General features: G+C 46.5%; 5 protein-coding genes across 5 annotated transcripts; 1 reads left to right on the top strand and 4 right to left on the bottom strand.

Annotated features, from left to right (window-relative positions):
* Positions 1 to 628: 628 nt before the first annotated feature.
* On the bottom strand, positions 629 to 835 carry N7478_001003 (uncharacterized protein; the record flags this gene model as incomplete). Its single annotated transcript, XM_056917218.1, has 1 exon — positions 629 to 835. The coding sequence occupies one exon, from the start codon at positions 833 to 835 to the stop codon at positions 629 to 631; it is 207 nt and encodes a 68-aa protein (XP_056785098.1).
* Positions 836 to 1,630: 795 nt separating this feature from the next.
* On the top strand, positions 1,631 to 2,248 carry N7478_001002 (uncharacterized protein; the record flags this gene model as incomplete). The annotated part of the gene is made up of 1 exon (XM_056917217.1): positions 1,631 to 2,248. The coding sequence occupies one exon, from the start codon at positions 1,631 to 1,633 to the stop codon at positions 2,246 to 2,248; it is 618 nt and encodes a 205-aa protein (XP_056785097.1).
* Positions 2,249 to 3,019: 771 nt separating this feature from the next.
* On the bottom strand, positions 3,020 to 4,947 carry clrD (uncharacterized protein; the record flags this gene model as incomplete). Its single annotated transcript, XM_056917216.1, has 3 exons — positions 3,020 to 3,552; positions 3,634 to 4,534; positions 4,870 to 4,947. The coding sequence occupies 3 exons, from the start codon at positions 4,945 to 4,947 to the stop codon at positions 3,020 to 3,022; spliced, it is 1,512 nt and encodes a 503-aa protein (XP_056785096.1).
* A 3,313-nt stretch (positions 4,948 to 8,260) lies between these two features.
* kin1 (putative serine/threonine protein kinase Kin1) lies at positions 8,261 to 11,589 on the bottom strand (the record flags this gene model as incomplete). Its single annotated transcript, XM_056917215.1, has 3 exons — positions 8,261 to 10,224; positions 10,287 to 10,914; positions 10,999 to 11,589. The coding sequence occupies 3 exons, from the start codon at positions 11,587 to 11,589 to the stop codon at positions 8,261 to 8,263; spliced, it is 3,183 nt and encodes a 1,060-aa protein (XP_056785095.1).
* A 954-nt stretch (positions 11,590 to 12,543) lies between these two features.
* Positions 12,544 to 13,935, bottom strand: N7478_000999 (putative zinc metallopeptidase; the record flags this gene model as incomplete). Its single annotated transcript, XM_056917214.1, has 1 exon — positions 12,544 to 13,935. The coding sequence occupies one exon, from the start codon at positions 13,933 to 13,935 to the stop codon at positions 12,544 to 12,546; it is 1,392 nt and encodes a 463-aa protein (XP_056785094.1).

Here is a 13,935-nt window from a genome sequence, read left to right as displayed (position 1 = left end):
TGTACAATACCCTTCTCGGTCCTAGAATCCTTGCAAACATCTTGCATAGCAGCGGCGTGGGATTCTGCTATTTTCAATTTTAGAACATTTCTTCATGTTTTCATCAAGCATAAGACCCTTTTTTCTACTTCAGAAAGCCTTATTTAGCATTGGACGAAATGACACATTGAATGTACTATACGTGTTACCTATACCTATACTCGTCGGAGCTACCTAAAGACAAATACATTATAGAAATTTGTATCTACCTCAATTTCAATAAGAACATGACCAGCCTGAGGGATAGGTATTGAAGCCTGGAATTGACTGCCTATTTTAAAATGAATGACAGGCTGAATCTCAAGCCTGCACTGGAGTGAATATGAAGTAGCACTGAGTATAAATTGTTTCATTTTACAGAGCTGTTCTTTTAAACCTTTTCACTACCTTCTACTCATTCTCTATTTTGAAAGATTCTATCTAGTTATATAGAAATATCTTGAAAGACTTTATATAATTTCTTTCGAACCAATGATTCAATCACTACACAGTGCTCTCTTACCACAAAGGCTTTTACTGCTTGCACACTCACCTCCGCAAAGTGGTTTCAAGCCCCCGGGCTTTTGGATCGGTGATATACACCAGGAGTTCAAGTTCCGGATTTCCATGACGACCAACATTGCAATTCAGATTTCTCATTCTCGTCGGATCGCAAGGTGGATGTATCGCCTTCAGGAATACGACTTGCATATTTTCCATGTCCCCGGCCAAGGGCAATGCCTCTTCCGTTGATCAACTCACTAAATACGCCCGAGGTTTCGAATTTGAGGAGGTTAGGGACTCCAAAACCGTGCATCTTAGTTTTCCGACTCAGATTCAGTATCGCCGTGTCTGAATCAGTCGAACAACTTCAAGAGTTCTTTGCCTCGACTTTCCTTTTTAATCATAGATATTGACTCAAATATTACGAGGTACATGTATATCCCGGATGTAATAACCGGCTCTACTAGTAGCCTCCGAGTCCTTGCAAGAAACCCTTGTATAGGTAACAGCAGCAGGACGATTGCCCTAGCTCTCTATTTCCGCCCTTTATTTAATCATCCTCGTTCTTTTCTAATAGAGTGTGGCGTGTACGTTAACTATCGATAAAAACGGTGTGAAATTCGAAGTGGCTGAATCGTGTGGGTCCGAACTATTGGATCGCCATACGAAACCGGGCAGATTGAAGGAGGCAGGAAACCACATTAATATCAGAATATCCGGATTCGCAAAGATAAACAATTCCGTTGGAGTTAAAAAAGATAAGATTTAAAAGGAATGATATAAGTATGAGCAGGATAGAAGACGTTCTCGGAGATTATGAACAAAGAGTATTGTGCCTTATACCGAGAACAGACAACCACATTCATCCGCATCCGGCATCGATTTCGTGTCTCAACTCCCCTGCAGCTCCCATCCTTGCAGTGGGGAGTTGTCTACAGTAATAAATTAATTCATAATACTCCTCCTACCCTCTTAATTTTATAATTTCCAGCCTCACTCTCTACTACAACATCAATTCAAAGACATGCGGTTTTCTCTCTAAGGTCTCTCTCTCCCTTGATCCCATCTGTCCCGCATTCCATACATCACCGGCCAAACCGTCACCAAAATGGATTTCCCAACTCCAATTTCTCCACTCCAGAATCAATCCTCAACTCCAAGCTCAAGAACAACTTCTCCCTCCGCATCCCCAACTACAAGTCACCGTCAACCAACCTCCCCACACCACCTATTCAATCTATCATTCCACCCAACCTCCAATCCTAAAGATGACGAAACATCTTCAAGTTCCTCAAGGGCAAATCCCCAAACGATCAGTGTGCTACCCTGCGCTGTTTTACGCGGGCGCTCTTCAATGATGCTCTTGCGCCGCCGTCCTTCAGCTGTTGATATGGCGCTCAGTGAGGAGCGATCGCGCTGCGATGGAAATGCGATTGAGAGGCAGGGATTGGATCTTATGGAGCCTAGACCTGTTGATATGCGTGTTGATGTGGGATCTAGTCTGGGTGGATGTATGAATGCGACTCTGGCAGGGAACACGAATGGGAATACATTTGCGACTGTGAATAGGAGTGCGAGTACAAATGTCGGTGGACGTGGATTTATGTCATATCAGCACCGTCAATCTCTGAAGAATCAGAGTTCGAATTCGAATATGAACCAGAATCAGAGCCAGCCGCCGTTTGTAATGGGGGGAATCTTTGAGGTTATGGAGGGCCGTGCTTAGGATCTTTCCTCTCGATCGGTATTGGGCATTCGGTCGATCATACCTATCGATGATACATTTATTTCGGGTCCAGGCTTTTACTAGTCTGGAGTTTTTGTTCTTTTCGTCGGAAATCATTGGCGTTGGGTTCAGAATGTATAGTTGCAGTGTTTATGGAAATACATAGAGCAGTGGTGCATGGGAAAACCCAGATGTGATGTATAGGTTCAGTTTATTTGGTTGATTTGCGGCTTCGGAAAGAGGCATTTTAATACGCGTTTATACCTCTTATACTATTTTCTTTCGGAATACGAGATATATATGTCTTGTTGGAGAATTTTAACAACTCAACTTGGAAGTAGATACATGAAGAATAAAGGTGAACGAAATGGTATCTTAAATCTATCCTGAGAGGAGACAAAAAGAAGCGAAGAAGAAAAAGGTAAGAATTCTTGCAACAAAAGGTATGGTGTATCATGGTGTCGCAGAAGAGCAGAGATTATGCATAAATGTATTGTCGTAAAGTCATTAGTTCGCATATGAAGCGTAAGGATCATGGAAACCCAAACAACAAGTACATAGCGCCGGTCATGCAAATGCAACCCGTTTGAAAATTCAAGAGCGCCATGTAAATAGGAGAGGATAGGACGGGGAGATATGGAGGGTGAGAATGAGGAAGGAGTTGGGCGATATTAATAGGATGGGGAATGGTGGTCGGACAACGCCAGTGCTCGCAGAGCACGAGCACGAACATTAGGTGGGCCTTATTCAGGGTCTCTTCTGTTGACTGGTTCATTTCTTGGTTTTGTTCTTCTTGTTCGGAGTGGCGTTATTACCAGGCCCCTTCTTTCGAGCATTTGGCCATAGCTGACCGCGGCAATTGGCCTCTCCACATAGGCATTTCACGGCACCGGGGTCGACTGACGTTGTACCATCCCAGAAGGGGTTGTAATCGAACGTGAGTTCAGTGCCAGGAGGAATATCCCGAAGAGCGAAAAAGGCAAGCGAGTAAAGTTTGTCATCGGCATGCTCGGTTGTGGACACAGGAACAATTTTGCAATTGGGATTGCAAGAATGATTGATGAAGCGGGTTGCCGAGCCGAATTTTTGACCGTCGATAACATAGAGCTGTTCGACTTCTTCCTCGCTATCGTCATCCGAGTCATAATCACCGCCGTCTTGTTCTTTCCAGTCCAAGGTGAAAAGATATGATTGACCCTCCTGGTTCGCTTGCTCGCGATCATCGGCTTCTTCGTCTGTGATCACTTCGCCAAAATATCGATCAATAAATTGACCTGCGACGATATCATCAGGAGACCGAATTCCTATTGAATGTCAGTATATATGGTTCGAAACATAAATAAACGTATCCTGTGAGATAATATGAATGGTCAAGGACAACATACCGAAACCACGGGGACCAGTATCAAATATTTCGAAGCCAATCCGACGACCACGTTGAACGACCGTATTCCAGCACTGGCCCTTACAGCTGCACAGCTCACAGCATTCGACGATTTTTGAACGACGTCCCAAGAACTTCGGATGCAGGACAATTCGCTGTTCTGGAACAGTTACGGCGTGGTAGGTTGTGATCTTTTCATCCGAATCCTCTTCATCGAAGAGACAGTCACATGTGGTTGGTCCACAAGGACCATCGCAATTGCAGCCAAAGTTGAAGTCCCTATCAACACGCTTCACACCCTGGAAGAGAACATAGTCGTTGACGAACCCAAATGTGGAGGAAAGTAACGCAAGTCTCTCATCATCAATATCGAATGTAATAGGTGGTCCCTCGATACGACTTAAATTCTTGTTTAGGCTGTCTCTTAACAACCTTTCAGAAGACTGAGCAGATTCAGGTCTAGACTCAGCCCAGATGGCAAATGGGACGATTCGTCGATCAACTTGTCGTGCCTTTGGATATACTCTCTTGGCAGCTTTTCTTCTCTCGACAGACTTGGTGGGATAAAATTGCTCGGACAAGCCCATGAATTCATGACCTCCGGGATAGGCGACTGGGGCTTTGAGAGCTTCTCTCTGTTGAGCAGAGGGAGAAGAAATCACAACTGCAAGCTTCCCGACTCCTAAGGTCCTAGAGCTACTCGGTGTAGGGCTTGGAGTGGATGGAGGCCGAGATTTGATCCTGGACCGGACTTCTGTTGAAAGTCCACCATGGAGAGGGAAGTTGCTGATAGAAGAAGCGTCTGAATCCTCAACGCTCTTGCGTTTGTTTGGAATGACGGAAGGAGGTTGCCGGTGCGTCACGGTCGACACAAATGTCATTTCCCCCTCTTTCACCGGCACCTGAGGCCAGACAGATAATGTTAGTTCAAGGCCCCGAAGTTCACCATAAGCTGTGACCAGAGGTTTGAGTGGTGATGGTCATATTCAAAGATATTGGTCTAATAGTGGAGACCAGAACATGGGAGTGAAAGGAGGGGAACATAAAACTTGAGGGTTTGAACTGGGAAAAAAGACAATGGGGAAAGAGAGGTCCTTATATTTGGCCAACGAGCAAGATGTGAGGAATGTGCCCAGGTGAGGGACATGATATACATAACACGCTAACCCATATGAGGCAAGAGTGAAGATATATCAAAAAAGCAGATCAATTTCAGTGCATAGAAATCATCACTTACCGGCTGTTCATCCATATCGGTGTCATCGGTCAGATCGATAAATATTCGTTCTTTAGAAGCCATATGGGAGGACGACATGAGTGTCGCAGGTTATGCTTCGCTTGTCCGGAAAAACAAAAAAAATCGATCCCTAAAGAGGAAGCGAATAGAGGATCGCTGCGCGGATAAATGCGCATAGAATGTGAAAGTGCCGCAGTCTGGATCTGAGACGCGAGAAGAAACGCGTCAAAATTGTGTCAGGAAGTAAAATTGGTTGTGTGGATAGCTTCAGTGTTCCTCGATTTGGGGGGTGGAAAGTGCCGAGACCAGGATAGATACTAACGGGTAGAAAAAAAAAAGGGAAAGAGGTACTCGCGGAAGAGGGGAGACAAGTTGCCTTCGTGGTTGGCTAACTTGACTGAGAGGACACAAAGAAAATCGGGGTCACTAAGGAATTGCAAAGGGAAAGTTGGGTGGACCGAGCGGTTGATAGATTAGTCAGCTTTCGTTTATATATAAAATAACTAGAAGGGAGTTATTTCATTGCAATTGGGTTCAAATGAGCCTTTGAAAGCTTCAAACGGTCAAGATAATGTCGAACGAATATTTTAGGAGAAAACAGAGTTCATAAACGATAGGGGGGGTGGACTTGGATGGCTAGGGTTCATATGCAGGTATTTTGAATAGGAGATACTGATTGGCGGGAATAAAAGGATGTTAAGGGGAAGCCGAATCCAGCGAGGTTGACACACTTACGGGGCCCCAAGGCGCGCCGGGTACGTGCAGAACCCGAGCTGCACCAAAACTGTAGGTCGTTGAACCTGCAGAAGGTATCGTACAGCACTTTTAAAGCTAGTGAGAAACTAATACCTTATAAATTGTATTTCTTATATGTTGGAAAATACAGAATTATACATGCAACAATCTTTGATATAAGAACAACTCGACTTGGGAGGATTAAGCGGCCTTTAAATAGTTTCGTTGCGCCCCAAGTGGTACGCGATGGCCACCAGTTGGCAGCCCGCGCGTAATCCCCAGCCAATCACAGCATCACACTACGTATCACGTAAGCGAACTATCCTCTTCTTACCCAATCATCGGTTGTATTAAAAAAACCTTATTACTAAGTGCACTCAAATTTGACTTATTCTAGAAAAGGCGTATTTTTTGGTATACATAGTCTGCTATTATATATGTTTTATCTAACAATGTATCAATCTTGAGGAAGATTCGTGATGTTGATAAAATGTTGGCTGGTTCAGAAAGAATTCAGAAAGTACGTGGATATCCACACCGCCTTCTCTATATGGACGCTGCCTACTTATGACTAAGTCCACCTATAAAAACTCACAGGTTGATTGTTAATGTTTTATGCTTTGTGAATTACTTACAGTAATAGAAGCAATTTCGAAAGCAATCCTTCAATACCCTAGGACATAAAATAGGGCAGAATTTCGACGCATCATGATTGCGCGAACGTGCGCAGGCAGGTTGAAGATCAGCCTAGGGATGCCTAGGTGGGCCTAGCCGAGCCTGGGACTGCCGAAAGCCAAACAGCGTACCCTAACGCAGTTGTTCATTTTCTTATCGTCCATACTAATACCAACACTTAGCGACAAAACGAAGCATCTAAGCTGATTTCCGACCGTGTGTTCTTCTTTTCCTGTGAACTTTTGGACCATCTTTTCTGAGACTTTCATGCATGGCCGCGATTAGACCTGCGCAGACCTATGGGCATGCTCATTAGCAAACCTGTCTATTCATGGGCATGCCTATATGGTATACTGCCTATAACATGCCTAAAAGTGGTGTAAATAATAAGATTATGTGATTTGTATAAAATATGAAGATATAGGCTTTGCGTGGCTGTATGGCTGCTGTATTCAATCCACTTTTATCAATAGCTGCTTGGCTAATAGAATGGGTATACCTATGGGCATGCCTATAGTATCTATATTATTTGTAAAGTCTGACCCCCCTAAAATCCTTATAATCAATAAAAGAAATTTCAATCTCTGGTACCTATATTTTGCACCTAAAATAAATTAGTTAAAATTATAGAAAAATAAGGAAAATTGATATCAGATCCTTATATATCTACTAATCTTTTAAAAAGGAAGAATAGTTAGCAATATCAAAATAGCGATCACTAGCTATAATATATAAGATAGTAGAGTATCTTCTATGTAGATAAATATATATATCTAGGTCTAGAGAATATTTATTTAGATATAATTCATTTGGTATTTAGCTATAATTAAGGTAGTTATTTCGAAATACGAATAAATAACTACTAGTAATATACAAAATTACCATAAATTAATGCAATGGCTTGGCTAAATGGGCACCCTGTCCATGGGCCGCCCATTGCACAGGTCTAAGTGAGATACATGAGAGCAGGATTGTGGTATCTGAGTCGGGGAACACTCGAACAAAAGCTGCTCTTCGTTTGCGGAATTGACACAATCGAGTCAAGAAACATTGAAGCCATTTTATCAAAGCAATTCGATGGTCAGTAATGCAAATGTAATACTCAATGTAGTTGCCACTAATGAATGATCATTTTCAAGACTTTGGACTTGGCTTACGTCCTCCAACCTTTAACCCTTTGATGGGTAGTGGTACTAGCCGTGCCGGAGGACTGAGATTCGGCCACCCCGTCGAATCAGTTCCAGTAGTGAGGGTACCTGAAGTGCAATTTTTACGATCGTTAGGGACCCATACGACGACACCCGGGCAACCTGAATTGATCCACCATGTATAATTTGAAGTCCTCCTGATACCCGAGACCTGGAATTTCACACTAAGATATATAAAATGGCGAAAACTAAAAGTTTTAAATGTTATTTAATGTGTCCAGTTGAAAAAGAGCTGAACTCGTTATTCTGCATACATAACTCCCACAAAAGCTATACAACGCCAATTTCCTTTCATAACTGCTTGGCGACGCTAAAAAGGGACTTGCATGAATGCCCATACCACAGCAATGAATAAACAGGAAGCCTTCAGGACATGTCTTCAACTTAATGTACAGCAAGAAGATGGACACGCTTTTCTAAAACGACAGTATAGAAGAAAGAGGGCGAGGAAGAAAATGATAAAAGCCAAACAAGTAGCGATGGATGCAAACCCGGAATGATAGGCTAAGGAAGAGCTAGATAAAGCGAGGGGGAAAACAGGGAGAACATGGTGCCTTTGAATGCGAGGGTAACACATAAATATGATAGATGCTCTTGTGCGGATACGTCGTTGGCAAATGTACCAGATAGAGGGAGGAAGAACATGGGTGTGGGGCGGAAGGAACATCATAGGACGGAAGGTAATAACAAGGGTTCCGTCAAACTTCTATGGTCTTGTCTCCTTTAGGAGTATGCGGTGCGTAAATAGATATTTAGCTGTAAGGCTGAATGAATCACAGTCGTAAAGCGTCTAGAATCTTCTTTGCCATCTCGCGGTACTGCCACATTCCACCGGAGACCTTCTTGAACTGAATGCCATGAAGGGAGAACAGAGGAACCTTCACAATGAGAATTTCAAATCGAAGGACCAAGTTCTCGCCGGTGTCGCTCTGGACGCGAGTAGTGGTCTCGCCAACAACCCGTTCCCCGACTGCGCCGCTTTGCTGATTGTCGCGTGCAACGAACTCTTCTGATGCGTCTGAGTTGGAAACGAAACTGCGATCTGGTTGGTTGCGACGGTGCAGCTTGTTAGATGCCGAGCGACTGTGATCACGGTTGTGATCGCGGCTGTCATCGCGGCTATCGTCATGGCCAAGTAGTCCACCGAAGCTGATGCGACGACGATGGGAAACCTGCCCTTGGCGATCTGGGCTAGGAGGATTGACGTCAATAACTTTATCGAGGTCAATGCTAGGAGCGTGTCGACAACTGAAGCCACCCTTGATTTCAACATATTCCACGGCCAGCTGCCTCAAGACACGGATAATGTCGGCCCGAATAACTGGCAGTGGTTTGCTACTGGTTGTAGACACGCTGAAGAGGCCTTTTAGATATACTGGCTTCGAGAGATCTTCGCCTTCATTCGCACTTTCTAGTGCGGTGCCTGCACCAGTGATGTCTTCATCGGTTTCCTCTGGCACATTGGCCTCACGAGCTGCTTCTCGGCGGGCTCGGCGGGCCTGGATGCTCTCGCGGCGAGCGTGGCCCAACGACATAGTTCGGGCAGTATGAGTGTGACCACCGGGTCTGGCAGCTGCTTGGTCTCTGGGGTCCTTAGGGATGTTGGGATCCACTTGGTCAGAGCCGCTGGTCGATGGAGGTTGGCGTTCAATGTCTAGACCATCAACCTCGGTCCTCCGAGCAGCCCGTCGAGGCCGGTAGTTGGCAGAGTTGACACTAGTAGAGCGACCCAGGAATTTGCTAGTTTGCCCAGTTGGTTCGCTTGAGCCCGGGGCTGCAAGGAAATCTTGCTGAGGTTGACTTCCACCAGACGGGATGGAAGCTGGGGACGGCTCATTCTGTCGAGTGCGTCGTACGCTGAATCCACGATTCATTGGAGACGCAGAATCAGCCGGGGGCTGTACATTGAGTGTTGGAGTGTTGGGCGTGCTGATACGCTCTCGTTCAACGTCGCGACTCCGGTCCTTGGGCTTGCGGGTACTGAAGCGTCGCAAAATTCCAGCAGCAGTGCTTTCCTTCTTCGCGGGGGTATCGGGCAGTGCTGGATGCCCGGATGGTGAGGAAGTGTGAAGGTTCTTGATGCCCTCTGTGACATCCTCTTCGCCATGGGTTCTGGCTCGGGGGCGGGATCGTCGGCCAGTATCTCTTTCACCAGGAAGTTGATACTGATTGGTATGAGCAGCCTCCGGTGGTGCCAGATCCTGGGGCGCTGATGTCACATCGGCTATGGGCCGAATTCCTAAAGCTCCAGGGCGACTCTCAGCTCGTTCACGGTCTACCTTCTCCTTTACGAGGTGATAAACTGAAACCAGCGGACTGTAAGCATTCAGAGGGTCATTGCCAAGCTGAATTGCTTCTGCCGAAGGTGCGGAAAGCGTGTCGCGACTAGCGGCCGAGTTGCGACGTTTATAAAAGTCGAAGACACCGCGTTTTCGTTCAGCCTGGTTGTTTGACGGCTGCTCGCGGAAGTTGAGTCGCACAGCATGTTGGTATTCATCGGATTCTAACACTTTCGTCAACTGAGCTGTGATGTAATCTGGCGGGCCGAAATCGAAGCCAGTCATCTTCTCGATTACTTCTTGATCCAATGGAAGTTGCAAGGGATCTCGATGGGGGAGGAAGTTCTCAGGGGGAGCGCTGAAGCCTTTGTTCATCCAAGGGTGGCTCATAATCTCAGCTAGGCTAGCACGCTGTTTGGGATCAGTGACAAGCATGCGGGAGATAATGTGACGGCATTCTACAAGATGGTATTAGAAAGAGACGAAATTTGTGAGGGGAATAATTTGGATAGATGCTTACCCGTTGTGAGGCCTGGTGGGTATTCAACCACACCCTTCTTAATTTTTGCATGGAGTTGAGGCATGCTCTGGTCATCGAAGGGTACTTTGCCGCAGACCAAGACGTAGAGAACAATGCCAAAACTCCAAACATCCACCTCCGGTCCAGTATATTGTCTCGCCTGAAGCAGCTCCGGCGCTGCAAAATAAAGACTACCACAGAAAGTCTTCAGAAGACTTCTGGGGGAGAAAAGGTTGCTGAGACCAAAATCAATGATTTTAATATCACCGGTTTTGCTGATCAAGATGTTCTCGATTTTCAAGTCCCGGTGGACGATGCTGTTGCGGTGGCAATAATCAAGCGCGCTCGCAATCTGGCGAGCAAACTTGCGAGCTTGCTTCTCTTTTAACTTGCCATGAGAGATAATATAATCGAGCATTTGACCACCGTTGACATACTCAAAGAGCATGTACCAGTGATATGTCGTGCGTACCACATCTCGCATGCCGCAAATATACGGGTGGCTAGTAAGACTGACAATGGCTGCTTCACGAGCGGTTCTTATTTCTTTCGAGCGGTCTGCCCGCTCAGTTTCTCGACCATTTCGATGCTCCTCCGTCGAGAGCCTGGGAACGATTTTAACAGCGACCTATAGCAAAGAGGAAAATAGTTAGAATGTGTTGAATGTACGTTGCGGACGAGATACCGGCACGATTAAAGAGGAATATCATACCTGTTCCCCAGTTTCCATATTCTTTGCCAGTTTGACTTTACCCATACTACCAGCACCGATAGTTTTGCCCAGTGCCCATTGGCCTGTAGGTGTAGTGATCGTCGTTCGGCGCCTTGGCTGTGCGGGGGCGGTCGGAGCGGTCGCAGGTTGTGAAGAATCGGCTGCGCGATCCGCAGTAGCGTTCCTAGCCATATCTACACTTTCTCGTTGGTGGCCCTGCGTGGATGAATTGCGCTGATGTCTTCGGGTGGAATCGGTCCGGCCTGAGGTGGTTGGGCGCTCTTGCGAGCGTTCGGAGGACGGCTCCCGACGAGACGAAGGCATTTTTTGAGCATTGGACGCTTCCAAGTCTCGACGGGCAATAGTCTCCAGTGCAGCGTGGTTTGAGGGCGGGCGGCGATCGTGAGATGAGGATTTTGAATGCGAATGCTGTGACTGTGAAGGGGGCTGGGAGCCGTTGGACGATCGGACCGCCACGCTTCGAGTTCGATGGGGTAGCTCTGAAGTGGGAGGGCGATGCGATGGGCGAGAGGATGTAGATTGACTACGGGCCACCGCCGGCGTCTTCGAAGCTGGTGCCGGGGCCGACATGACGACCAGAGCGAGTTTGTAGATGGGTGGAGGAAGTTGGAGCGGTCAAAGGGTACGAGCGGGGGAAACGCTGACGAAGGGCAGACACAGCCCCACGGGCTGGATCGTCCACCCGGTGATTCTACAAAGCCCAGTGATGGAAAAGGATGTAGGTGACAAGGATAGAATCGTAGAAAGATGCTGAAATCACCATTAAAAGAAAAGTCCAACAAAACAGGGAGAGAGGAACAAAGGACTCGGAAGAGATGGTGGAAAGGAAAAATTTGGGGGGTGAGGGTTTGGGCGCTTGACAGGGGTTTGGTTCGTCTTCAAGGCTACGACGGGAAGTACTAAGTTAGGCCTACTAGTATTTGTGCTCCGCATCAACTCTGTCTCTCTCTCTCCTCTTTCTCTACCGCACTCTATATATCTCTATCATTGCAACAAAGTTTTAATTTCACCTGGGTTTCACCCGGTAGACTGGAGAATGGATTCATTGTGCTATTTCCTCTCCTCTCCTTGATATTGGTAACTTTTCCCTGGCCCCTTCTAGACGAACATCCGCCCCCCCCCCCCCATGACGTTGTCCACGTTCCAGGTTCCATAGTGTGTTCAGGCACGGAGTTAGTGGGGATCTAGCCATATATCGCGCACTTTTGATCCACTTGGAAAATTCTATCCTTCCAAGTTTCATTGGTTCTGATAGATGAATCTCAAACATATGACCTCACAACCTCGCATGGCTTTGCTCTGGAATTCCGTGAATAATATCGTGCCTATATCTGATAGCATTATCCTTACTGTACAGAGTCGCTTATACATAGTGACGACAGCGTATAGTTAGGATGCTTGGTGTTTCACGTGATTGGATGATCACATGACCCACTATATAAACACGTTGAATCCTGAATCGTTAACGATCGTCACTACTTTATATTCAGCCTATATTCACGCTAATTTGAGATATTCATCACTTCACTCGAATTTAAACATAGAACAATCTCCCATATTAACAGTCTGTACACGCCCATTTGCAACCACACTCCGACTTGTCCGCTGCGGTGGATCCCAAACCACTTCGGCTACACTCGTACGCGGACGGGACACTCCACACCCGGTATCATCTCGATCATGGAAGAGAATAAAATCCGAGTCTCCGCCTACTCGCAAGGTAGGGCTGGAAGCGTCCGACGAAAGTCCAATAGCTGCCCGAGCACGCGTGGAGACACACTCATATAGAAGCCTAGCGCTGTCCTGCGCCCCCGCTTGGTAGACTCCGACCCCAACACAGGCTAGGAATAGCGGGTCAGCAGACCCCCACGGCGTAAAAGCATTACCAACATTATTGATCCCAATGGTTGCATCTAGTCCATGATTCCGGATCATATCAGGGACCCGGAGTGTTCCCCTTGCTCTTTCATGAGGGCTGCCTCCTCCCACTGGTGCAGCCATGTATAGATCACTGGTAGGTAAACCCACGAAGCTGACAGGGAGATCATTTTCCCGAATCAGGCGAGAAATCGTTTGCCATTCCGCCTCATTGAGAAGCGTTAGACGTGTACAATGTCCCAGCATGACACGCTTCTGTGTCGAGCAACTTGTCCAGCCCCGTTCACGGAGTATATGTAAAACATGCCATATCAATGGCTCTTTGGCAGGATCTAAATTATAATCCAGATGAAAATCGACATGTTTGTTGAATTTCAAGGCGAAATCAATAGCCCACTCGATATTTTGCTTCGAGGCCTCTGCACTAGATTCCACGTAAGGAGTTGTGCCTAGAACATCGATATGTGAATAATCACCAAGAGCGCTCTCGATAAGACGCCGATTTTCTTCTCCATGTTCACCAGAGAAGACAGGATCTTGCGCAAAGCAAGCAATCTGGATATGACATGCCTCGCTCCATTGATCTTTCAAAGTAACCGCCGCATCTAAGCAGGTCAACTGGACAGTATGATCAACCTCCACGAAAGCTCTCATCGCTGTAACACCAGATGAAACAGATTCAGCTAGTAACCATTCTCCTCTTTTTAGAACGTCCGGATAGGTAAAGTTTTGCTTGGCCTTAGTGGTAAAAGAGAGAGCCTCTGAAAAGGTACCGGTACAAGGTAGAAGATGTCCATAGTTCGGCGCATTGTGAACGTATGCTTTATCCAGATGAATATGTGGGTGCGTTAATGCTGGTAACACGAGGGGAGCCTGGGCCTTATCTTCACTGGAAGACTCGTGCGGGGTGATGGACGAGATTGTGCCGTGAGGGGATCCCGAGTCGTACTCGATATTGATGTCCCAGATAGAGGGAGAGCCGGTAAGCTTCACTCCCTGGATACAGGTGACTCTCTTACTTAATTTTGGGGGTGGCAT

This window comes from Penicillium angulare (genome assembly GCF_028827245.1).
Source record: "Penicillium angulare strain IBT 27051 chromosome Unknown utg000001l_segment0_segment0, whole genome shotgun sequence".
In the NCBI taxonomy this organism is placed as follows: domain Eukaryota; kingdom Fungi; phylum Ascomycota; class Eurotiomycetes; order Eurotiales; family Aspergillaceae; genus Penicillium; species Penicillium angulare.
This window is presented reverse-complemented; position numbering and strand designations above follow the sequence as displayed.